This window comes from Quercus robur, chromosome 7, assembly GCF_932294415.1.
Source record: "Quercus robur chromosome 7, dhQueRobu3.1, whole genome shotgun sequence".
NCBI classification, from domain to species: Eukaryota; Viridiplantae; Streptophyta; class Magnoliopsida; order Fagales; family Fagaceae; genus Quercus; species Quercus robur.
Genome location: NC_065540.1, coordinates 44,865,987 through 44,892,878, shown reverse-complemented (window position 1 = coordinate 44,892,878; position 26,892 = coordinate 44,865,987). Strand labels below are relative to the sequence as shown.

Here is a 26,892-nt window from a genome sequence, read left to right as displayed (position 1 = left end):
TTTGGGATGCATCGCCATGATGTCGATTGCTTCGTGCACACCTATCCCCTTTTCCGTTCCATGCGACGATTGATTGCCATGCTTTTTTGTGACACCCATTGGCTTTATGTGCATCTTTACACGCTTGTTTACATGTTCATTCATGTGTCGTCCATGCTTCAACACAATGAGGCTATGGACATCCGATCCAAACCTACATTTGTCCCTCATGGACACCACCTTTTGTTTGCTATCTTGCTTGTTTACCTTTGCTTGCTATTTTCTATCTTGCTTATCTGCCCTTTTGCTCGTATGTTTGCTTGCATCCTGTATGCTATGCTTGTCATTGCTATCTTGCTTGTTCGTTTTTTGCACCATTTTGCTATTATCTATGCATCTCTCCCTTTCCATTGCTCGTCTGCTGGTTTCTTGTCTTTGCCTTTGCATGTACACACATGGAGCGAGGACACATGGAGCTAGGGCGCGATCTCCTAGGCGCAAGCAAAAAGGGCGTGGATGCAAGCTTGCCAACATGAGTCGAGCGGCTGTATTCAGTAGGTTTAGGGTTTAGGGTTTAGCTTTTCCCTTTGGTTATGTACTCTTTTAAACCCCCTCCTTCCTTCTCCCTGTCTCCCTTAAATGGTTTGTATTAGGTATACCATGCTTTGTACCATTCGTCCTCATCTCTAAAGTATGGCGACCCCTGTTTATTTTCCTGCACCTATATTTTAGGCCATGTTCTAGGGATATAGGCATTTACTTTCTTGCTTTGTGTGCTAGCATTGTGCATGATGCATGTATATATATACCCGCTTGCCCTTTCCGGTGTGATTGTCATGATCCGTGTCACTTAAGGCTAGTGATGCCTAATTTCTGCCGCGAAAGTAAGGTGACTTCTCGTCAAATTTTCGCAGTGGAAGCCTGGCACTTTGCTCGAATGCCTTAGGAAAGCATATATTGGGACCACACTCATTCAAAAGCCAAACCTCAAAGACCCCCTCATGCATGCAAAGCCCTGAAAGCCAATGCCAAAATCATGTTTTTACTGCCAATCTCCAAAAATTAAGGTTTTATCAAAACAAAAGACTGTCCTTGGACAAGCATTGTAGGGTGCCTAATACCTTCCCCACACATAACCAAACTTTCAAACCTAAGAATCAAGATTTTTTTGCCATTCACATTAGATTAGGAAAAACGCCATTTTTTCTTAGTCTAGGATTGGTAATAAAATCAGCTAGAAATAGGTGACCAATCACACCTTAGAAAAACACAATGATTGGTGGCGACTCCACTTACCTTTGGTAATCCCTTAAAATTTGACCCAAATTCCTGCCATAACGCCAAAGGTAGACCTACCGTCCTCCACCGAGAGATAGAGCACCCGAAGCTCTACGCAAACAACACGCATATACATCGAGAGGGGCCTCCAATGGGCCCCGTGCGCGCGGGAGATGTCGCCACGGTGGGTGGTCAAACGAAGGCATGGCGGTGGCGGTCTTTTCTGCTTAGCCGGTTGAGGCCGGGCGTCGACACTGACCATTTAAATATTAAAGTTTCATACACTATCTCCTCCAAAATTTCTGTATTCCTTCTTGCTATTTCTTTTATTTTATAACAGTCAATGAATTTTTAAATTTTATGATTATGATTGTTCTATAAGTTAATTACTAAAATATTACCCCAAGTCTAAAATTAAGGCCTTCTAAAAAAAAAGTCTAAAATTAAGGAAATTGAGTTGGTTTGTTTTTTTTTTCAAAAAATGGAAAGAAAATAAAAAGAAACCAGGTTTATCCATGTGGCTCATATGTCAACCTAATCCAACCATTGTTTTAACGAGTTGGGTATTGTTTGGCCCTCTTTTATGGATCCAAATATCCCTTATCTATATATTTCGAATTTAGGTGGGTCAATAAGTTTGATTCCAATTTTGACAAGTTAATCAAATTTATCAATAAATTTATTCTACTAACCAAGTGATCATGCTGTCATTTTCAAGTAATTGAAGACCACCTCTATTTTAATCAATTGGCTATGAGGACAGTGGGTTTTTTTTTTTTTTTTTTTGGGGGGGGGGATAGAAATCATAATCCAACTTAATTTAATTGTATATGTGTGTGAAATATCCTCCTAAAAACTTAAACTCCGGTCTTTGTCCCCATACCCCCAGCCTACAAGAATTTATACTTGTGGATTGACTATCACTCAAATGGTGCATGGTGGTAGGATTGTGAATTAAGAAGAGTGGATTTTGACTCCTCATCAATAATTTCAATAAATACTAAAAATAAATTAGAAATAGAAAACGTTTGTTTAAATGTTGATGATTTGGCAAAATACAATCTATTTATTTCAAAATGATTGAATGTTTAGAAACTTTATGGTGAAGTTATCCTAAAAACTCTTGAGATTCATAGTATGAGGACTATCATGGTAAAATCTAAACTGTATTTAGGTTTTGAGACAAACACATATTTTATCATCTAATTAGTATGAGAACTACTTTAGGTTGTACAAGAATATTTTAGAAGACAAGCTATTATCAATCATTTTCATTATCCATATTGACCCGATTTATATCTCTAAACTACCAGTTATAGGTTAGAATTAGGTTGTTGAGTAATACTACAGACACAAATTATTTTACAATATTTTTACAAACTGCTGATGTGGTTTTAGTATTTTCCAAATATTTATTGTAAGTAAAAATGTGATGTTAGTGATGGGTCCATATTAAAATTAGTAAGAATTTGTCACATCAGCAATTTGTAAAAATATTGTAAAATAGTTTGTGCCTATAGCATTATTCTTAGGTTGTTATGTGAAAATCATAATTTGACAAAAAAGAGATGACAAATATGCTATACATGGGGAAAAAGTAAAAACAAACATGCATGCATTTTTTAGTTTTGGTAAGAAATTAAACTGATGGAATAAATGGATAGTCAGTTGTGGACAATCAAATTGCATTGATCATAAAATGGCACGTAAGGCATGTCTAGCATGAAAATCAGAGGGGACTTTTTTATTTGGTAGCTAATTGTCATGTAATAAACTGCCATTTATTTTGTTTCCAAAATTGCAATAAATGCTCAAATAAGTTTCCAAAATTAACATTTATTGCGTGTCATGTTTTTATTTTGAGTATAAGTCCTCGGGGGCATAAATATCCTTCTTGCTAGCCCTGTCTACTTATCTCAATTCCCAATTCTTAATGCCTTTGTCATGGCTTCATCCATCTCCAATTGCTCATTTATCTCCTTTCTTCCATTGCCAATCTCATCCAATCATCTTATTTATCAACCTCTTCAAAAATCAATCAGGAATAAGATCTCAAACAAGATTACTAGATTGTCAAATCAGATCAATGATTTACCAAAAGATATTTGTATTACAAGAGTACATAAACTTGCATTTGAATTATAAGTATATTTCTTAATTAATTAAGAAAACATGCAGATACCTTCTTTGAATAAACAAACTTTTACTAGTTACAATAGAATTTCAATTTATAGTGTAGGGACTGCTATGCCCTACTAAAATTTTAACTTTTTCCCTCTATGTTTCTGTACATGGCCTTGGGTTTTTTTTGGGGGGGGGGGGAGATGGCAACTGCTATGCCCTGCTCAAATTCCTCATGATCATTTAGTTTTTGAGTCTAAACTCAAAGTTTTTTTCTCCATAATTAATATAATGGTGTGCCATATTGAAATAAAGTAGTATTTATTTATGGAAATTGAATTATCAAAATAAAGTATTTGTTTTTTGTTAGCCAAAAAAAAAAAACTTAATCAGAATAATTTTAGTTTCCTCTCCTTCCGGCTAATGGAATTATTTTTGTTACTTAGACAGGGTTGTCCATATCAATAATGGCCTAAGTCATCTGCTCAATCTTTTTTAATTGTCCCTCATTTTTAGGCTAGGCTAATTGAAATCGCAGTTCTCATTTTCAGAAATTGGATCTGCATGCCATATGAAATATCATTTCTAATTTAAAAAAGTGACCATTTTATGCAACTTTTTGTATTTTGTTTTTATCTCTATCTTCTTCTCTCTCAAAAACTCTTTAGAGGACCTTCTGTGACTTGCAAATCAACATTTTTCACTTAAAATCTTTTCTATGATAATCATTTCTGAATTACTTATACAAAAAATTGGTGTATGATTTATCTTTGCAGTAATCAGACGAAGATAAGCAGGTGTCTTTGTAGAAACGCACTTCCATTCGGCAGACGACGTCACTTGGGGTGGTATGTCCTGTTCCATAGTCCTCTTATTAATGTTAGCTCTAATGTATTATATTATATCTGCATATCAATTCTTTGTCTCATGTTTTTCAGCTTGTTTACTATTTATATGTGATTATTTATATCCACTAGTAGAAAAATAAGCAGCTTTTACAAACACACATAATCTTCAATGCAACAGTGTTGACATAGTAAATCTTGGGACCCAATTAAGAAGTGAGAAAGAAATAGCATTTGTTAACTTGAATAGTTCATCTCCGAGCCTGTTTATGTACTGATATTTGTGACTTGTGTGCCTAATCTATATGGGGAATCACATATTTATTCAATAAAAAACACACTATTTCAATAATAAACCTTATCTCAAACCCAAAAGTAATAAATCTGTATAATAAGGGTAAAAAAAAAAAAAAAACATACGTTCCTCAATCTTCAAACTGTATGGACTATGGAAGCCTTCTTAATCAATTTGTTTTTGTCAGTTTTTTTGGACATGAGTGCATACATATTAATTTGAACCTTTTTAAGTTCCAATCTTTTTGAACAATAAAGTCTCTCCAGTAGTATAGTTGTACAATAGCAATAAAACAAAGAATTTGAAGTGCAATTTTTTTTGTCTTTTGTTAAGTTTGGACATTCGGTCTTGTGATAGGCATTGCCATAATTCTTTGTACACTGAAAAATGAAACTATTATCTTGCTGTTACAGCCATTATGAGTGTCTTTGATCCAATTATTTCTATTCATTGAACATTCCTAATATCCTATTTGTTTACCATCTACTAGTTTCTGGGTCCTAATGATCAGAACTTTTATTTTTTGGTTATATACTTACATTTTATAAATGCTTGAGGGTAAGCACAAAATTGTGTTTAGAAATTTCTTTATCATTCTCTATCTCTGTATGTCATATTTAGATAGTTGATATCTGAGAACTATATAAAATTGTATCATTTTTTAACCAGGATCCACAACTTGTGAACACATCAATTTAGTGCTAAAGGAATATAGCTTGTTTCCGTCAAATCAGACACATTGATTTCATTTCCACTACATATGGAAACAAGAAAATTTACTAAATTTTCTTTTCTCTCATCCTTTCACTTTCAGCATTGATACTCCCATCTCTTTCTTCTAGAGCACAATATAAGCTACACACCGTATAGATATAGCCAGGCGTGATAAGCCCGGAAATCTATGGAAGATAGGATCAAAATGTCTAAAGCTAAAGCTTTTAAAGACGTGATAAGCCTGGAAATACCATGGAAGGAGGGATCTTATTTATGAAGCTATGGCCTATGAGTGTGGTATAATTGGAAATTCTGGCAGAGAAGGGATTTATGAAGCTATGGGCTATGAGTGTGGTATAATTGGAAAATCTGGCAGAGAAGGGATAAAAAACAGTTGACGTGCCACAGGCCTACAGCCACGTTAAGAACTTCTTAGCCACTGTTTGGAATTCAAGTGATTGCCAGAGAGAGGTCCTTGTATTCATCTACCCAATGTAAGTAAGGCCATGATTTGTTGGAAGATTTATCTCTCTAATTAGTCAAGGCCAAAAATTACAAAGAAATTAAGAAATATTTTGCCACGCCAATGTTAGAGATTCTTTTGTATGAATCATTCCATGGATTCATGTTCTAATGTTCAGTAGATAATTTTAGTTTTGAATTGACTCTCCCTCTCTCCTCTGTTCAATGTAAAATTTGTCTCCTATGAGTTTTTTTTTTTGTGGAGAAAGGTCTCTTATGAGTTATGTTAAAGAAACTTCTAATGGTACATAATCTGGACTTGCTTCAAATGTTGAATGTGGACCATTATTGGGGAGAAACTGCATGATAAACATTTTATATTTGGGTAATACGGATACAAATCCCTTTCAACTTGTTTTAAAAAAGGACCTAAAATAATTTTTACACTAGTTTGTAACTTGTGTTTATTCATAGACACATTCAACAATAATGATGATGAGGTAGTCTTACTTAGATGACCATCTCGAATTTTATGTTGAGTATTATGACCATCTCGAACTTAGATTGTTCTATAAGTTAATTACTAAATATTACCCCAAGTATAAAATTAAGGCCTTCTAAAAAAAGTCTAAAATTAAGGAAATTGAGTTAGTTTGTTTTTTCAAAAGAAAGGAAAAGAAAAAGAAAAAGAAAACGGGCTTATCCATGTGGCCTACATGTCAACCTAATTAATGAGTTGGGTATTGGTTGACCCTTTTTTATGGATTCAAATATCCCATATCTATATCTTTCGAATTCATGTGGGTTAATAAGTTTGATTCCAATTTTGACAAGTTAATCACATTTATCAATAAATTTATTCTGCTAACCAATTGGTCATGCTGTCATTTTTAAGCAATTGAAGACAACTTCTATTCTAATCAATTGGCTATGGGGACTGATTTTAAAAAGAAAATTTGAGATAGAAATCATACTCTAATTTAATCTAAGTATATATGTGTGTAAAACGCTCGCCTAGAGACTTAAACCCCAACTCTTGTCCTCCTACCCCCATCCCAAAAGAACTTGTATTTGTGGAGTGACTATCACACTAAAGGTGTGTGGTAGTAGGAATGTGAATTAAGAAGAATGGAATTTGACTCCTCATTAATAATTTCAATAAATACTAAAAAAATAGTAATATCAAACGTTTTTTTAAATTGATGATTTGGCAAAATCCGATCTATTTATTTCAAAGTGATTGAATATTTAGAAACTTAATGGTGGAGTTATCCTAATAACTCTTGAGATTCATAATATGAGGGCTATCGTCGTAAAATCTAAATTGTAGTTAGGTTTTGAGACACTCACATATTTTATCATCTAATTAGTATGAGAAGTAGCTTTAGGTTGTACTCAAAGGATATTTTAGAAATTTCTTTATCATTCTCTATCTCTGTATGTCATATTTAGAAAGTTGATATCTAAGAACTACATAAAATTGTATCATTTTTTAACTAGGATCCACAACTTGTGAACACATCAATTTAGTGGTAAAGGAATATAGCTTGTTTCCGTCAAATCAGACACATTGATTTCAATTTCCACTACATATGGCAACAAGAAAATTTACTAAATTCTCTTTTCTCTCATCCTTTCACTTTCAGCATTGATACTTCCATCTCTTTCTTCTAGAGCACAATATAAACTACACACCGTATAGATATAGCCAAGCGTGATAAGCCCGGAAATCCATGGAAGATAGGATCAAAATGTCTAAAGCTAAAGCTTTTAAAGACGCGATAAGCCCGGAAATACCATGGAAGGAGGGATCATATATATGAAGGTATGGCCTATGAGTGCGGTTTAATTGGAAAATCTGGCAGAGAAGGGATCAAAAACATTTGACAAGCCTCAGGCCTACAGCCACGTTAAGAACTTCTTAGCCACTGTCTGAAATTCAAGTGATTGCCAGAGAGAGGTCCTTGTATTCATCTAACTAATGTAAGTAAGGCCATCATTTGTTGGAAGATTTATCTCTCTAATTAGTCATGGCCAAAAATTACTAAGCAATTAAGAAAATTTTTGCCACGCCAATGTTAGAGATTCTTTTGTATGAATCATTCCATGGATTCATGTTCTGATGTTCAGTAGATAATTTTAGTTTTGAATTGACTCTCCCTCTCTCCTCTGTTCGATGTAACATTTGTCTCTTATAGTTATGTTAAAGAAACTTATAATGGAACATAATTTGGACCTGCTTCAAATGGTGAATGTGGACCATTATTGGGGAGAAACTGCATGATAAACATGTTATATTTGGGTGATACAGATACAAATCCCTTTCAACTTGTTTTAAAAAAAAAAATGACCTAATTAAAATAATTTTAGCACTAGTTTGTAACTTGTATTTATACATAGACATATTCAACAATAGTGATGATGAGGTAGTCTTACTTAGATGACCATCTTGACTTTTATATTGAGTATTATGAATCGATCACTTACCACTAAAATTAAGAAAAATATATTGAACATGTAACACAAAATTAGACAACAATTAGAAACTAATTTGGATTATAATTGTGCTTCGACTTTAATATAATATATATGATGTGATATTTTTAAAAAATATTTTGTAAGCATATAAATTGTAATCATTATAAATAAAGTTTAAATTAAAATAAAATTTTCCTCCAAAAATAAGTTTAGAGAAATGCTCCTCCAATCCATTGCATGACAAGTTAAAAATTTATATATACTTTTAATCAGATAGCACACTTTATAGTGATGTAAATTACCAAGAGCCTTATAGCTCTCATAAAAAAAATAAAAATAAAAAACCTTATAACTCAACTGTTTAGCACTTCTTGATGCCTTTGACATCGATGGTTTAAATCCCTCTTCCTTAACTATCAAATTATTAAAAAAAAAAATAGCAACGTTACTTGTTTGAAATAATTTAATTAATCATGCGATTTAATATACTCATGTGTTCTTATAAACCACCACTACACTACATAACCTCTAATTCAATTTGAAAGAAAACATGGTTCAATAAACTATTCTAACGACTTTATACGGGCCTAGAATTTGTTTTGATAAAAAATAAATAAATAAATAAATCTTTGAACTTTGGTTGCAAATCAAGCTAATCTCATATTGTTTTAATTTGAAATTTTAGTCCTAAAATTACATAAATGACCAAAATTATATATATATATATATATATATATATATAGGGTTAGGTTCAAGTTACACTTGGTGTAACTTTAAACAATGTTACACCACTCAATAACTTCTTATAGAATTCATATTTTAAAAATCCTACCGTTGAATTACATGTTCTATATGTTCTTAACATTCATACCAATTTTTATGTCAATTGGATATTATTTACCATTCGATCTGTAAACTCATTTTTATGCATTATTTTAAATTATAAAAACTTGAATTTAAACAATTGATTGATGACATGACTATTAATTTTTGAACACCTTGAAATTTTGCAAGTATGGAGAATATACAAAGATAATGTAATCTAACGATGGATTTGTCAAAATTTACATCTAATTAAAAAAAATTAAGTGGTGTAATATTACTTAAAGTTACACCAGATATAACTTGAACCCAACCCATATATATATATATATATATATATATATATTAACTTATAACATTCACTTCATAATGATTACTCTTTATCAATAGACCAATCGATTTGGCCAAAATTTTAATCCTAATGTTATGGAAATGGCCATATTGGTCATTCTGCTACATTTTTGTTAGAGCATTTGCAGCAGTGTAACTATAATGCTGTAATGCTAAAATTTAGCTCCATAAACACAAAAACCTTGCTGCAGTAGTGGAGCTAAATCTAAAAAATTTAGCTCCATTGCTACAGTGCACATCTATTTAATAGATGTGCACTGTTCATAACAGCTAAAAGAAAAATTATTATTTTATTAAATTTCTCTCTCCTCTTTTATTAAAAAAATATTTTTTTCCTTTTTCTTTTTCTTTCTCTCTCTCCGGCTTCTCTTCTTTCTTCCTCTTTCTTCCTCTTCCAGTCCTCCATTTTAATCAAATCGTGCCTCTCTACTCAGTCTGTTGCTCCGAAGCCCAGCCCAGCGCTGACCACTCCTCACACTTTGTTTCTGCCCAGCGCCGACCACTCTTTGCGTTCTCCACCTCAAAGGCCGAACCTCCGAGCTCCACCCTCTCTCTGCTATCTCATGCCCAGCGCCGATGTGGGTTTGTGTTTGTGCTTTCCGATTTGTTGTGGGCAAATGGGCTTGTGTTTGTGTTTGTGGCAGTGGGCTTGTGCTCGTTGTGGGTTTTTTTTTTTTTTTTTTTTTTTTTTTGCTGTGGACTGCCGGTAGTGGTGGTGGTGGTGGTGGTGGTGGTGGTGTTGGTGGTGGTTGTGCCTGTGGTTGATGGTAGAAGTGGTTGAGGTTGGTGGTGTAATAATTTTTTGGTAGTGGAATATATTATTTTATTGTAATGATTATAATATTTTATTGTGATGTTTATATTATTTTATTATGTTGAAAGCTAAAATAGATCCATTGCTGCAGCATGTGTGTAGGTAAAATAGATAAAGTAACTTTTGGTGGAGCTAAATTGCTAAAAATTTAGCTCCACTGCTGTGGATGCTCTTAGTTAGCACTACAATGCACATGATAGAATTTTCCATCACTTAACTAAAACAATTTGCCCATTTCTAAAATTTCAGGGATTAAATATTTCAAATTAGAATACCTGGGGTTTAGTTTGATTTTGACTCCACAAATGCGAGACCCAATGACTCACCTCATGTGAGAGGGATGATGCATTCAACAATTACAAATAATACCACGTCCTCAAACAGAGAATTGTGGGATGCATGGAGCTCTAGCCTTAAAAATTTCCCAAACAGAGGAATGGGAATCAAACATTCCTTTCCATTCTTTTCTACTCCTTTTCCCATCCCATATTGTCAATTTGTCTGCTGCTGCCATCATTATTATAGCCATTAAACCCAACATCAAATCAATAAATCCACAGAAGGCTTTTCTATTTTTAACTAAATGGAGAAAATCAATGGCAATCAGCCATGTTTATTGAGCAGCCATCTCAGTATTATGACTGGGGAAAGAATATTCTAATGTCACCCCCTTCAATATGTATTAACAAACAAATGTGAGGCCTAATATTTCAGATTACAACCTCGGGCAATCAGCCAATGGTTACACATGGTCAAGCTGTAAGAAAATCAAGAATCTGCAATCAAAATCCGCTCTACACCTATCACTCTGTAAAACCTATAATCTAAACCTGAAATGTACACCAGCGCTTGGGTAATGATCGGGAAGAACCCCATAAAACTGAACAATGAAGTGCCTCAGAATAGCCAACAGCTTTCTCTCATTCTCTTCTCAGGAAAAATTCAAAACCTCCAAACAGGAAGCTGTCTATGGCAAGGAGGGATGGGTCATAGTCAATGTCAAAAAAATTTATGAATCAATGTGAAAATCATGCAGGCCAGGAGGAGATAAGGGTGGGATAGCCAAGGGGTGAGAATCAAATTCTGTGATTTCCAAGACCTTTCTTCCATTTGTTTGGGTCTCTCTGCTGTTACCAATCTTTCTTGAAGAAATAACTCCAGATGATAGTACCCTAGAAGAGTTGCTACTCTCAACGGATTTTAAGAAACTTTCCTTTGAAACACTCGTTTTCATAGCTGATGCTATTGTGGTGCTAAAAACACCAGATTCCCTCAGACTTTGAATAATGACCTGAAGAGAAAAAAAATTAAAAGATTGACAATATCCAACAGCCATGCATAGGTTCAAAGAATATAAAATACTATGCCTTTAAAGACATTAGATATGAAGGCAATTGAACTCACACTAGGAGCATAAACGCGAGTCAAGATACCCTTCCTCATAAGTTTTAAGTTTAGTTCTTTGTCAGTCCACACAATGCGTTCATTGTACCTAAAGCAAAAATGTAATACCAGTGAGAAGCAAAAACTTAAAGGAACAAATCAAAGGAATAGTACATATCTCATTTATAATACAACCCCTTCTTATCTGATTACTAATGTGGGTTGTAATAGGTCATTTTGGGAACAAGAAAACCCAAGAAAAGTGAGTCTCATTAAAATTTAAACATGGGTCATCCTTCCCAATGTAAGTCTCATTTGCAACAATCATTCTGACGGTAAATGCTAAAACCACAATGAAGTAGTTCAATTTCTGTGGGATATCCAATTGCACCCTAGAATGTAACTTGCACTGTGCGAAATCCTAGGAAAATTAATATTTGTACTAGCATCGTTGCATGTGCTCCGAGAGTGATCAGTCTTTTTCTTTCTTTTGTTTTAAAGTTTACTTTTTTAGAACCTAAACTTACAAATTTTTCCTTGAGTTTGAATTTCAAAACGTGGTGTAAGGGTGTAGTGTAACATTCTGGATATTCTAAACCACCTTCAATCTTATCTTTTTTGGATTACATAGCTGTATAAGAGAGAAATATGGCTAAAATTAAAGATTTCAATTTTGTTTCATTTTGACTATTTTAACCCCAATATATGGCCTTAGTTCTTATTTCTTAATTTAAAAAAAAAAATTATATCATATTGAAGAGTAATTTTTGAGATTTCAGAGCTGTGGATATCACAGCAACATCCAAAACTTATTCCCAAAATTTTGGGGTTACTATAAATCCTCAATTTATTAGTTAGGGTCAGCCACATATGGGCACCAAATTCTTCTATTTCAATGACTTTATGAATGTTACTTATTTTATGTATTTACTATTTTTTGGTAGGAACAAATGTTAAGAAAATGTGGGGGCATTTTTTAAAGCACAAAAAAGTGGACACCAAAGGCCTCTAGTATATTCAGCATTAAAAAACAAAGGCCTCTAGTATATAGAGATGAACTCCATTTGGAAATCATGAATAGAAAAGTTCGTAGAATTCCTCATACCAGCGAAGCATTTCCTCCTCTGTTGCAGTGGAAGCAATTATGAATGCCTGCATAGGAAAAATAGGACAGCAGTAAGCAAGATGAGAATGTGTTTGCACTAAAATATTTAACTAAAAAATTAAATTATAATGACATTAAGGCCTTTTGGTAGCAATGGGAATTTGAAATAAATATTCTAGATTCACATATCGTAGATCCTCTCTCTCTCTCTCTCTCTCTCTCACACACACACACACACACATTAATACCAAAAAATCTCTTCTTTTTAAATTTTTTAATTTTCCTTAACCAACCATAAAGTTGACTTTAGCTGAAGACCTCACGTGCACTACCCAGATGTATGTAATAACACAAACCAGAAAGGGATCACCTTCTAAAAGGAAACATCTACATAAAAGAGGCTCGTTGCAGATAAGCCTTACAAAAAGTGAACCAAAAGAGAAAAATAAGGGGGAAATGAAAAAACTTGGAAACGACAAAAAATGTAGAAAAGGCATCATATCTATAATGATGATCATCAAAAATTGCCTTTTGGATTTACAATAGAACTGTTTCATTTATGGAGCCAAACAATATGGAAATAAATAATGGTTCACTGCTGAAACACAGCTCCCAACCTTAATCATGTGTTGACAAAATATACTTGGGATCCAAAGACCTGTGTCTATTTATCATAATGTCAAGGTGGTGATTTTGGTTCACTTGGTTTCAAGGGTAACAAAACCAGCTCTCCAAACTACATGCTGTCTACAATGTGCGTGTTACATTAATTTTAAGACATTGGTCACCAATTACTTATCAAAAAAAAAACATTGGTCACCAATTATATATCTAAAACAAGTACTATGTAGAGGATCAAACAGAACTGTACAAGAGTTTCTGATAAGTTACCACTTACCATAAGAACAAAAAATTAAAGATAAAAAGGGAAAAAAAAACTCAAATAGAAAAAAATGAAAATCAAACAAGAACTTTCATCTCCAACCACAGAATGAGATAGAGAGCCTAGTATCTATCCCACAAGAATCTCCAACTATAATGAGGAGAGAGAGAGCCTGTATTTATCCCTTAGTATTACACTTTCCTTCCTATGAATCCTGAGGAAGTGTATTTCTGTCTCATCTCATTGATAATTCAGTAAAATAATTAGCATAAGTACAGGCATTCACCATGCATAAAGTAAAATAACAAAACGAAGGGACAGCCTAGCTTAATATGATTGAATTGAGATGCCCCATTGTGTTGCCTCAGATAAATTATTGGATTTAAATTTGCACCTAAGCATGAAATGTAATGTAATAACTTTTAAAAATAACCACAGATGTCATCAAAAGAAATTTATACACATGATATGTAAATCAAGAATAAGATGGCTGGCAATATATGAAGTGCCAAAAGGGAAAATAATTTAAGTAGGAGGAGCACAAAACTAAGCTGGCACTCTTGCAATTCAAAAGATGATTTTTTTTTTTTTTTGCCACCGTGCGCGCACTGCGCGGGGGGGGGGGGGGGGGGGGTGGGGGGGGGAGAGAAGGGGTGGAAGACCAGCATAGTGAAGGAATCAGAACTCACAGCTCTGTCAAACTCCAGCATGAAGCATCTTTTAACATCTTCCTTTGTAGGCTTGCAGCCACACCGGTCACGTCTTGAAGTTAAATCAGAAAATTTAGGGTATGTGTAATGTAGAACAGCAGCCTCATCTAATTTGATCTCACTATAAAAAGAATGAAAAGGAAACATAAGTGGTTGTACAAGGAAAAAAAAAAAAAAACTTACCAATTTAACCATAAATTTCAACATTTAAAAAGAAAGAATTTGAGGGTAAGAAAAAAACCAGTATCACATAGGTACTAGGTAAACATAATTACCAAGATTGAGCTCATGTATGATAATATATTACATGCTATATTGAACCTTCACAGGAACTAGCATATCAATAGTAAGTCTTAGTGCACACATGCACAAACCTTTGAAACATTGATGGTGAAATGCATGCACATTAAATTTCTGAACATGACAGAATCAATGCCAATGGGCTTGTAACTCAATTGGCACCTACCCCCCCATCCCCAGTCCCCATGTCACAGGTTTGACCCATCTCCCCTCTCCTCTCCCCAAAAGAGCAACCAAAAAAAAAAAAAAAAAAATTAAAAAAAAGAAAAAAAGAATTAACATACTTTGGGGACTTCATGTAGTTGTGCCATCTGTGTGCACCATTGGGACGAAGATGATCTTGAATCCGAGCAGCTGATTTCCCATTTCCATAGGTCAAAAAGTAGTTTGGGTTACCACGAGTTGCGTCTTTGTAATTGCCAAAATATACCTCTTTTGGAAGATGATCATAGTTCTTCTTGAACATTGAGACCTATGCCAACATAAGATAAGTGACATTGGTTAATAGCAACGTGTATCTGTGCATGTGTTGTTCACTTGTTTGTGTTGCAATAAAAAATAAAAATGCATTTGACAATTATGATGGGAACACTGAGTCAATTGTAAAACTTGAACAAACATTTTTTTTGATAAGTAATTGTAGAACTTCAACAATTATACTATCTCAACACTAAAACTTGATTATGCAATATGCCAAAACTGACAGTGAAGCTATTCTAATCACAGTAGAGTAATCATCATGCAGAATCTAGAAACGTGTTTCAAATGAACGAAATTTCTCAACAAATCAAAAATGGTGCAAATCCTAAAACATGTACAGGCACCCTCACATGGCCACAGGAGAGCCTTGAAATACTTGGAAGATAATGGCTGGTTGGTTACATAGCCAGGGAGGGGCCATTGGACCAAGTAAATCATATGTAAAGAGACAGAACCCAATATTGTGTACATGTATTTGATTAGCAGATAGCAAAAAGGCCATTACCTAGTGTGGTCCCACTTAAGTGGGGGCCAACAAATTTTAGATATTAAAAGAAAAGATAGAAAAAATGATCATGAGCTAGTGCTAGTCCCACATAAGTGGGTCCTGTAAGTTCTGATTAGAAGATAGCAATGCTTTAGACTTTCTACAAGAAGAAAAGGGAGGCCAAAGGCAAACTTTTTACAACACTTCCATTCATTCCATAACAACTACTTCTTTAGTTTTATAAGATATTTTGTGTTCATAATCCTGAACATAGACTTCTCTTCTCTAAAAAATAAAACTTATTACTTAAAAAATAATAAAAACTAAAAAAGTATGTGATCTTGAGACATTTTATACTAGAGGGTAATAACTTGTAAGTTCCCTGCCCATAGATTCTTCAAAACTAAGCTACTTAAAAAATATGAAGCAGATTGCATCATAGTGAAGTGCTTCAACCTGCGTAACTTACTCACTGACCAAAATCCAAAAACTTCCTAAGTAATATATAGCTACAAACAAAACTAATTAATCATATCCAATCTAGGTTAAAATAATTGCAGCACAAAAGAGTCCCATAATAGACCTCCATTTGCATGGACATGCCCTGCAAGCATATCTTATGTCTGCGTGTGTGTTAAGCATATACTAAGGACCTATTTGGAAAGCTAAAAAGTAGGACTAGGAAATTCAATATCAGATCTAACAGGCAGTCTAGTAAATATTTCATTACTTGTCAAAAAATTATTCTACCTCAAAGCAACCTTGACAAGTTCTATTTGAAACAAATTATGCATCTTGGACTTTCCCAAACACAATCTACTTGAATTGACAAAAATTGAAAAATGTCTAAAGAGATAGTCCATAATACAAAGAATTTAATATTACAACTTAATCAGTAAGAATGTTGCTAGCTTTTAAACCAAATCAGTCATATCTATTACTGAAATCCTAGCTAAGTCAAGTGAAGACCAAAGAGAATATACCTCACTGAAAGGTTCCTTAATATCATCTCGTTCAACACTGCTCTCCTGAAATAATACATATGCCAACATAAAAAAGCAATATTATTTACCATATCAAATGAAATTTTACATTTAAAAAAATCTTTTTCACTCACATAATTTGGAAAGATAACCATATCAACATTTCCAGGAATATCAGACAGCAATTGTCTCAAAGAGTACTCCCTAGTTCCTGCTGGATGTATTAGTTCATCAGTGTCAAGATGGAAAATCCAATCCATTCCAGCCTCCTAAAATTGTAAAAAATAATATTAGACATTTTATCATATAATGAAAATATACTAATCATGTCATGCAACAGATGAAAAAAAAAGTATCCATACCCTTGCCATGACAATCGCCATTTCCATATTGAGAGATTGCTTCACAAACAACTCATAGTTACATGGCTTGTAGAAGAAGCTGGCCAACCAAGTTTCATTCCAGATCCGGCTAATTATATAATCACCACAGAGAGGGGAAATGAGCATAAATAATCAGATTCATTGAAGTTGATAACATGTACAAAATAATAAACTTTCACAATGTAAAAGAAATTAGACAGAGTAGCAATGAACATAGACCTTAAAGTAACATAAGTTCAATATTAAAACTAGAAGGTATATGATGCAGGAGCAAAACCATAATTATTTTAGAATTTATATTTTCAGATTTTTGTATTTACCTTATAGGAAATTGAATAATTATAGACTTTTATTTGGATAGGGATTAGATTTGAGATTAGATAGGGATTAGTATTTGAGTTCAATTAGGATTAGTTTTGGTATGTTGTTATCTTTATCTCTTTATTTTCCAGTTCTAGCTCTATATAAGAGTCTAGTTTATTTGTATTTGAAGAACAGATGTGTTGACTCCTAACACCTTAGGTGCTGATTCCTAAGGGTTTAGCTTGGTGCTGATTCCAAGTGACCTAAGTGCTGACTGTCAAAACCCAAATTACTGTGTTCAAACAACCCGCCACCATCAACCAAAAAAAAACACAGATCTGGGAATCCCGCTACGCAGCTGCCCAATCTCACCATTAGAGCTGCTCCTTCAACTCCACCATCATCTGCTCACGTGTACTCTGCTGCGCCGCTGTAAACTGCCAGACAATCTTCATTGTGTCACCGCTGGACCTCTTCACAGCCCCCATCGCTGCCATTTCGACTGGTTGTATCCAGTACCTGAAATTTTGGCCAGATCTCACTGGTCTTTCAAAGTTCCACATAAATGAGACAAGATCTGACCCGCCATATTGAAAGCCCAAACCCAACCAGTGACTTCCCTTTAACGTTCTGTAGTGCCAGGCCCAAGCTATACAGCACATCAGCATGAAGTGTAATGCTCAAGTACAACTCAAGTGTGCAAGCTCAGGTTCTTATCACAATTTTTTTTTAGAGATTTATTATTTTAGGGCACAATGTTAGTAGTCCAACCACCTATTTTTTATGGGTATAAAAATCAAGACCCATGGATTTTTAAATGTTGGATATTTGAGGTGGAACAATCAACAATTCTTTGCACAAGTGCATTTATCAAACGACAAATAAAAGATGTGGCATGCCAAAACAAGAGTTGCTGGTAGAGCTTTAGAGTATTGAAAACATTATGAGAGCCTTCACTTTAGATGCCATTGGTCTCAAATTACTTGGGAAAGAATGAAAGAAGATCTTTGTATAGTATATTTCCCACAGTATTTTCACAAAGATCTACAACAACCTTCTCATGGCAAATTACAAGATCAAAGAACAAGTATGAGGCAGTGCAACAATGCAAAGCTAACTCATGAAGTATCTGCCATATGCCAAGACTTAGGAAATCTAATGAAAACTGTTGAAGACTTGGCTAATCAAATGAATGTTGTTCAAGACTTGACTACTCAAATGAAGGAAAATCAAGTACCATCGGACCTTGATATTGACAAAGAAGTGCAAGTGTCAATCGAAGTTTCAATGTTCATTCAACCAGAAGAGTCTACTACAGAGTTTAAACAACAAGAAGCCTCTATACTTGAAGAATCATCCATGGTGCATGCAGATCTACAGTTTGATAAAGTCGAAAAGGTTGATGTTCCAATTCCTCACATTGAGTTTGTGATTCCAGAATAGTTTCCAGCAAAGTTTCATGAGGGTGGAATACAAGATTTATCTATTTTCAATGCTCCCAAAGTCGATTCCTCAACTGCAGCAAGTATTATGTGCTAGAGTTTTCATCATTCAACACTTTAAAACTCGAGGTCGAGTTTTCTCCAACCAAGGGAGTATGATGCAGGAGCAAAACCAAAATTATTTTAGAATTTATATTTTCAGATTTTTGTATTTATCTTATAGGAAATTGAATAATTGTAGACTTTTATTTGGATAGGGATTAGTATTTGAGTTCAATTAGGATTAGTTTTGGTATGTTGTCATCTTTATCTCTTTATTTTCCAGTTCTAGCTCTATATAAGAGTCTAGTTTATTTGTATTTGGAGAATAGATCTGATTAATGAAATTCAGATTGGAGATTTTTTCCAGTTGTTAGGTGCTGACTCCTAAGAGTCCTTAGGTGCTGATTCCTAAGGGTTTTGCTTGGTGCTGATTCCAAGCGACCTAAGTGCTGATTCTTAGGTTTATCTTTACTTTTCTTGTTTTTTATTTTTCTATTAATTGTCCGGCACCAATAGTATTCTGATAGCAATAAACTATTCAATTAGAGAATTTCCTAAGAAAGGAAGACAAACACACACACTACTATATAATTTTAATGGAGAGTGTACAAACCTTTTAGCTTGCTGCTCCTCTAATTCTCTGGTTCTGTATATAACTTTCACCCCCTGACCAAGATATGTTAAGCCCATAACAAGGAAAATTTAGGAAATTAAAAACAAGAAGGGAATTAAATTGACACAATGTGCAGAAACCAAAATACAAGGAGGTATTGAGTAGTAAAATGTAGCAGAGAAGTGAAGAACTTAAGACTCACTGGAATTGATTCTAAGACTTTAGTCACATTTGCAGAGGCAGCCTTCCCTTCCACAAAAAGGAAAAAGTTTGAAACTCCAATAACTTTATGATAAAAGATCCATGGCAAAATCTGCTCTAGATTAGCAGAAGTGCTCGTCGTAATACATATCTGGCATACAGCAAATTTCAGAAAGAAAATGTCACAAAGTGATCCATAATTCCCCATATAAAATATATGTCAAAATTAACATTATTTTCTAACACCAATTATTCAAAATTAATCCAAAACAAGATTTCAAATTGCTAATATAGATTATGATCAAATGGAAGAATCCATGAAATAATTAAAATTGGCCATCAAACAGACTAAAAGGTCACAACAAACCAAACGAAAGAATTCAAAGGGCTTATGGATCAATAACAATCAATATCTCAGTATATAAATAACCAACAAGTATCAAAGAGACTTCCATATCAATTCAGAAAAAAAATCAAAGTCAACCTGAACGTCAAAACACCAAGCACCTTCTCCATCAGAGCTTCTATTTATAGCTAATCTTTTCAAGATTAATCAAGCAAACAACAACAATAACAATCAAGCCTTATTAGTCCCAAATTTTTTGGGGTCAGCTAAGGTTTCCTCAACATATTAGTCACGGTCGGCCACATGTATTCTTTTTCGCTATTCTATTCTATCAAAAGTCAAAACCTTTGTTACTTCCTGACGCGTTCAAGATCAATCAAACAAAATTAAAAATAAATAAAGCATATTGATGAAACCTTAAATAGAAATGATCAAACAAAAACTAAAGCTCTGATGGATTTGAATCAAAACACAACAACACTAATCTCCTACATGAAAAAAATATTTAAAAATTTGATCATCAATGAACAATATCGCATATAAGTCATATCCAAAATCCTGACGCGTTCAAGATCAATCAAACAAAATTAAAAATAAATAAAGCATATTGATGAAACCTTAAATAGAAATGATCAAACAAAAACTAAAGCTCTGATGGATTTGAATCAAAACACAACAACACTAATCTCCTACATGAAAAAAATATTTAAAAATTTGATCATCAATGAACAATATCGCATATAAGTCATATCCAAAATCCATTCTCATTCCAATAAAAATCACGCATTTATCTCTCAAACCATCACAGATCCAAAAACCAAAACACACCCACCAAAAAACAAACCCCAAGAACCAAAACCCAAGAACCAATATCGAACCTTTGGCTTCAGATCCGACCCGAGCCCGAAATTCCAATCCCTGTAATAAGGAAACGTCGGCGAGCGACTCTGACCGAGAAGATCGACACAATCGGAGCGAGAGGGGTGGGAGGGTCCGGACCCGGAAATGGCCATTCCGGGGAACTCATGGTGGTCCGGAGACCAACGGGTCACGGGGTCGTTGAGTCCGCCCCGCCATTGGAGAATGAAAGCGAAGCCAGCGAGGGTGAAGGAGAGAAGTGTGAGGAGCAAGACGAGGCGAGACGTGAAGGACTGTGAAGAAGAAGAAGAAGATAATGATAAAGATGAATAAGAAGAGGTGGGTCTGAGAGTAGAGTGGAGACCCGCCATGAAAGCTTGCTCTGCAGGGAGAGAGAGAAAGCTTGGTGCATATATATATATACGACTGTTTACATGATATACGTAGACATTGTGGGTTTTTTTGGATGTGAAAATGAATGAGAAAGAGAGAGAATGAGAGAAAGAGAGAGATTTGGAATTTGGAAGTGAAAGAAGGGAAAGAAAAGTTTGAAACTGAAAGCAACTCCTGAATGAAACGAATATATGAGCCGTTTTTTGTCGTTAGCTCTCTTTCTTTCTTTATTTTATTTTTATTTTTTTGTTAAAATATAATTGGGATTCTTTTTTTCATTTTTTTGGTTTTAAATATTTTATTCAAAAGCAAATTCAAAACTTCATTCAAATATTTAATACTTACTTCTTTTTTTTTTTTAATACTATTTTGGTCTTTAAATTTTATCAAATATTTATTTTTCTTCCCTAAACTATTGAATAAAGTTACTTTTTTATTGCTATTTTTGTTTCTACAATCTAAATTACTAAAAAAAAGAAAAAACTCCTTATAAAGTTTAAGGATTAAAAAAAAAAAAAAACCTTTTAATGTTTAAACACAAAAAAAAGGTTAAATTTTGAGGATCAAAATAACATTTTGCCTTTGTAAGGACTCAATTCGTGACGACCCCAAGATGATACTGGGCTCGTACGTAGAGAGGGCCCAAACAATATCATTTGTAGAGCGTGGGTTTGAAAGGCTAGTGATACAGATTGGTTAAGGGAAAATAAAATATTTTAATATTTTATGTTGTTTTCTTTTTCCTAGTTGAATTAGGATTTTAATTGTATTTCTTTTCCTAGTTAAATTGTTTTTCCTTTCTCAAGTAGAAGTAGGTTTATTATTTCTTTTCCTAAAAGAAGTAGGAGAAATTCTATTCCTATAAATACTCTTTATAAAAGGGTTGATTATATTGTTATTGTTATGTGTTGATTAATAAAAGCTTGTTAGAGAGGTTTTCTCTATTATTTTGCCTACTAGCCTAGTGTTCTTGTGGAACTTAGGTTTTGTGGAAGAATTGTAGTAATTGTGTGTTACAGATTCTGCTTCTACACGCTCACGCTGCATCAGTTGGTATCAGAGCCAGGCTAGGTTCCTACTATGGCGCAAAGAGGAGTATGTGGGGGAAAACCTGTTGCCATAGATGACGTGATTGAATGCGATGAGGTTGCACACGATGCGCAATTAGAGGCGTTCTTTCAACGAATAGAGGAGTGGTTTGATGCGCTTTCAAAGCAGCTCACCGCCTTAGCCGTTGGAAGTCAACCTCAAAACTACCATCCAAATCCATGTTTTGTGGAGGAGGAGGAGGATCTTAAAATCGAGCAGGAGGGTTGCAATATCAAAGAGGATAATGAATATATTGAAAGAATTTGTCTAGTAGATTGGGATTCTCCACCAATTTATGATGACTATCCTGAAGATTTTAGTCAAGGAGAAAAGATTGAGCTTGATAAAAATAAAATCATATACATACGAGATGAGCCCATAACTCACATCGTTGATGAGACTTTCAACATTCAAAAACAAAAGGTTATTGATCCCTTCTGGGAGGATTTTATTGAACAAGAATTGATAGAGGTCAACAAGAGGCGTGAACAAGTGATATTAAGTAATCTTTTTGGAGTAGGCAATATGAAGTTTATGGATGTGTGCATGGATTCTTTTTTAGTACTCGCTTCATATATCCCACCGTTGCAAAAGAAGTCAAGAATAAAAATTCGTACATCAAGATTTATTATGAGTGAGAAAAGATTGATAAGTAGCATACTGATTTGTCTTGTCTTGCACAGAAGAATAGGATGGAGAGGATTATTCGGGGTTCCAATTGATCGTGGAAGATTGCCACAAAACTCGAGGACGAGTTTTCCCCAACCTCGAGAGAATGATGCAGATTGGTTAAGGGAGAATAAAATATTTTAATATTTTATGTTGTTTTCTTTTTCCTAGTTGAATTAGGATTTTAATTGTATTTCTTTTCCTAGTTAAATTGTTTTTCCTTTCTCAAGTAGAAGTAGGTTTATTATTTCTTTTCCTAAAAGAATTAGGAGAAATTCTATTCCTATAAATACTCTTTATAGAAGGGTTGATTATATTGTTATTGTTATGTGTTGATTAATAAAAGCTTGTTAGAGAGGTTTTCTCTATTATTTTGCCTACTAGCCTAGTGTTCTTGTGGAATTTAGGTTTCGTGGAAGAATTGTAGTAATTGTGTGTTACAGATTCTGCTTCTACACGCCTACGCTGCATCAGCTAGGCCTTGGTCACTGGTCGGTGGATAACCATGGTGTTCATACAAAAGTAAGCCATGTTCGCTTCGTGGAGTCTTTCTCCTCGAAACGGTCTGGGAGGCTCTGGTTCTTGGCCTTTTTTCCCAGCCCCTCCCTTTTTGCCCATCAACCTTCACATTATATAGCCCTTCTTGGTTGATCCTAGCCCTCCACTTGTTGATCAGGCAGGTGCCTACTTAAGTACCCGTCCCATCGGCTGCCTCCCCTTGCTTTTTGTTAGTTGCAATGACCGAAGCCACCCTATTCAGGCGTCTTTTCTCATTAATATGGTTAGGACGTTTGCGGGCACATTTAATGCGGAGGGGACATATTTACCTTGAACCAATTCCACACCGTACCCCCACGTGGGCCCTATTCTACTCGCCTCTTCTTCACGGGGCTTTTTGGGGGCAGCCTTCAACGAGATGTTACTCTTCCCTTTGAAGTCTTGGAATGCTGAGGACAGGGTCATCCTCAGTTGTGCCCCCAGGCTATTCGGCTTTTCCCTATTCGTTCTCGGCAAATACCTTCCTCGGCACGGGTCTTGGGCCATAGTAGAGCGTGGGCCGGATCATAAGTTCTCTGGCCCCACAACCTTATTTTTGGACTGATTTTATTTTTTATTGTTTATATGACAAACTAGAATTCTTGAATAATAATAATGACATGCTCAAAAGTGGAGAAAAGAAAAAATTAAATTGAACTTCATTGAATTGAAAACATTAGGTTAAATTACTTTCTTTCTTTTTTTGGTTGAGAAACACTAAATAAGTAAATTATTGGTTTAATCCTTCAACTATGCGAGGAATTTTAATTTGATCTCCCAACTATTAATTATGTCAATTTAGTTCATCAACTTTCAAAATTAAGTACATTTTTATGTATGTAAACCTCCACTTTATTTAAAATTTGAAAAAATTAAGAGCATATGTTAAAAGCTTAAAATATAATGCAAAGTGAAGTCAATTTAAATTATTAATTTTTATTAAAATTTAAATGAAGGTGTACACACAAAATTTGTAAGAGATAAATCATATGGTCACAAAGTAATGTAACAAATTATAAAATTTTGATGTCTACAGGAAGGACTAGCAAAAAGCCTTACCTAATTTTATTTATAAAAAGAATTATAGTTCAAATCCTCCATTCTTGTTTTTATTATAACAATTGAATTATCAGTATAAAGGGAAGGGGGGGGGGGGGGGAAGAGGTTGTAGGACTATATGGCACAATTAATAGTTAGACTAAAAAGAATTGGAGGACTAGATTAGTAATATAACCAAAAATATTATTATATGGTTATAGTATGATTTTTATTTTTTTTGAAAAGAAAGACAGAACTTATCATTTAAGGGTGGCCATTAAGATTAGCCTGAAGTACATGAATAATATCTGGTAGTACATCTTTCATCTAGACTTGCATATGAGAAATAGAAATTGCTCGTCTCGCTAAAGAGTGAGCTACAGTGTTACAATGCCTACGAACATGAGATTAATGTATTTTTGAGAAACAAGAGGCAAAGTACTGTATGTCTTTCACTATGTCGCCGAAGTGTGACAATGAGTGAGACTTGTTCCGAAGTGCTGTGATGAGTATTTGTGAGTCGCCATCCAATATCACCCAATCAAAACTTGTCTCCAAAGCCAACTCTAGAGCCATCTTCACTGCCATAGCTTCCATTTCAATGGCTGTGAAAGGGAGAGTAGTTTTTTTTCCGAGAGAGAAACCATGACTTATCCCATTTTGTTGTGAATAACCACACCTATACTAGCATTGCTTTCTGAGTCAAATAGAGCACCATTGAAGTTCACCTTATATAGATTTCTATCTGGAGATTGCCAGCAGGTGGGTGGTCGTCCCACTGGTGTTATGGTCGAGGAATTATGGAGCCTAAAATCGCACAGCCTTTCCTTTGCTTGAGGCAACAACTAGCCGAGAGGAACTGCAAGTTTTTTGAGTTGAAGATTATTTTTCCGAGTCCATGTCGCCCAGATTGCCATGGAGAAGAGAGTGGGGTCCTCATTTTCTACAAAAATACAACCCATAAAATCAATAAACAATGTCGCTTGGCGTAGGAAGGACTTTGTTCCAAAGCTCCAGTAGCTTCGGAAAATGATATAAAGCATGGCCTACATATTCTTTTTGGTCTTTCGTGGTGCTCATAGTGGTCGTTTGTGATAATTTATCACTTCACCAAGTTCATCATTGTAGGTAAAGAATTTTTTGTCACTCGCCAAACCAAAATTTTTACCTTACTCAGAACTTGTAAACTCCTGTATGGGTTCTTATTTTTGGAAAGTACTGAAGTCCATTGATGACAAGGGATCTTGGGCCTCCAAGGATGGATGGTTGGACTGGGTTCGGTTCTCCGCAGCCTGTTGGGGTCGTTATATGAACCGGTTTGTGCACAAGTCACATAAAACTCCTCAAGGCAAAAAATGCGATTCTTCCTAAACAATAAAATACCATTATAAGTGTTTTAGTGTCATAAAATGACCTTTTATTCTTATGAAATAAGTAAGATAATTATTCATAATATTCACAATGAGAAGGAGATTGAAATAGAATATTTAAGGCTTATCTTTTATTGTGTGAACATTTAAAAGAGTTCATTCACTTGGTTCCCCGAGCGTGATGTCATGGTACCTCGAGCGTGACGTTGTGGTACCCCGAGTGGGATGTCGTGATTCCCAAGGGTACTAGGCCTGTAATCCATGGAACCCAGAATACTGATTCCTTGAACTATAAGATCTTTCTCCATGTTTATTATGCAATGGAGTTTTGCCCTTTACCTCTATAGGTCCTGAATAGGAACACATTATACAATACACATATCTTCAAATAATTGTTAGTTTCTTAGATTAGGATATACATTTTAATACGTATACATATATGTAAATGAATTTCATGAGAATGATTCAGCTACGAGAATCTTGGCCCCAATTCTCACAGACTTAGTGCTTTTGCACAAGGCTTGTGGGATTTGGAACTCAAGTCCCAGTAGCTTTGCTTGGGCATTACCTTCCAAGATAATTAAGTAAGGGGGATTTTGTGGGAGAGAGTGATATCTGATGTGTGCATGTTTTGGCATATGTTTCTTTGGAGCCTAAGTGATATTTTGAATTATCTCAAGGATATGGGACGAATTCCTCCACCTTGGCTCTCTTATTTTGTTCCTTTTTTCTCCCCTCTCCCTTGCTAATCTCTTAAAACTCTAGGAATTATCTTTTTGAAACTCTGAACTCTCCCATTTTTCCTTTATTTGAATCCCCCCCCCCCCTCTTTCTGCTATGCCTTAGTGTTCCTTTTATAATGGACATGGTCTGGTACCCTGAGCGAGGACGTCCCTGGTTTGCTGGGTAAAACCATGTCCTCTAGAACCTAAAAAAGTGCATTGGGCAGAAGTTTAGCTTAATTAGGCAATTATAACTCAAAAGGGGCATTTGACTTTAGATACAGATGGAAGATTCCTTCTTGGAAAGTCAAAAGAGTGGGTGGTCTGCTCAATGCAATGTTTGACAGCTTTAATTGAAAGTGATGATTAAGAGGAAATTGTAGGGAGGTGTCAAGC

At 34.6% G+C, this 26,892-nt stretch overlaps 1 protein-coding gene across 1 annotated transcript; it reads right to left on the bottom strand.

The window, feature by feature from the left end:
* Positions 1 to 10,701: 10,701 nt before the first annotated feature.
* On the bottom strand, positions 10,702 to 21,221 carry LOC126693607 (glycosyltransferase-like At2g41451). The gene is made up of 11 exons (XM_050389648.1): positions 20,699 to 21,221; positions 19,476 to 19,625; positions 19,274 to 19,326; positions 16,853 to 16,961; positions 16,625 to 16,759; positions 16,491 to 16,535; positions 14,825 to 15,012; positions 14,220 to 14,361; positions 12,648 to 12,694; positions 11,564 to 11,651; positions 10,702 to 11,450 (listed from the first exon to the last, which is right to left on the bottom strand). The coding sequence occupies exons 1-11, from the start codon at positions 21,047 to 21,049 to the stop codon at positions 11,169 to 11,171; spliced, it is 1,590 nt and encodes a 529-aa protein (XP_050245605.1). The 5' UTR covers positions 21,050 to 21,221; the 3' UTR covers positions 10,702 to 11,168.
* Between the last annotated feature and the right edge of the window lie 5,671 nt (positions 21,222 to 26,892).

Excerpts from the sequence above, each read along its gene's own strand:
- LOC126693607 (XM_050389648.1), bottom strand. The coding sequence starts at position 21,049 with ATGGCGGGTCTCCACTCTACTCTCAGACCCACCTCTTCTTATTCATCT. Across the intron at positions 16,760-16,852 it reads TGGCGATTGTCATGGCAAGG|GAGGCTGGAATGGATTGGAT; the intron begins GTATGGATACTT and ends TTACAATTTTAG. Across the intron at positions 16,536-16,624 it reads TGGTTATCTTTCCAAATTAT|GAGAGCAGTGTTGAACGAGA; the intron begins GTGAGTGAAAAA and ends GTATTATTTCAG.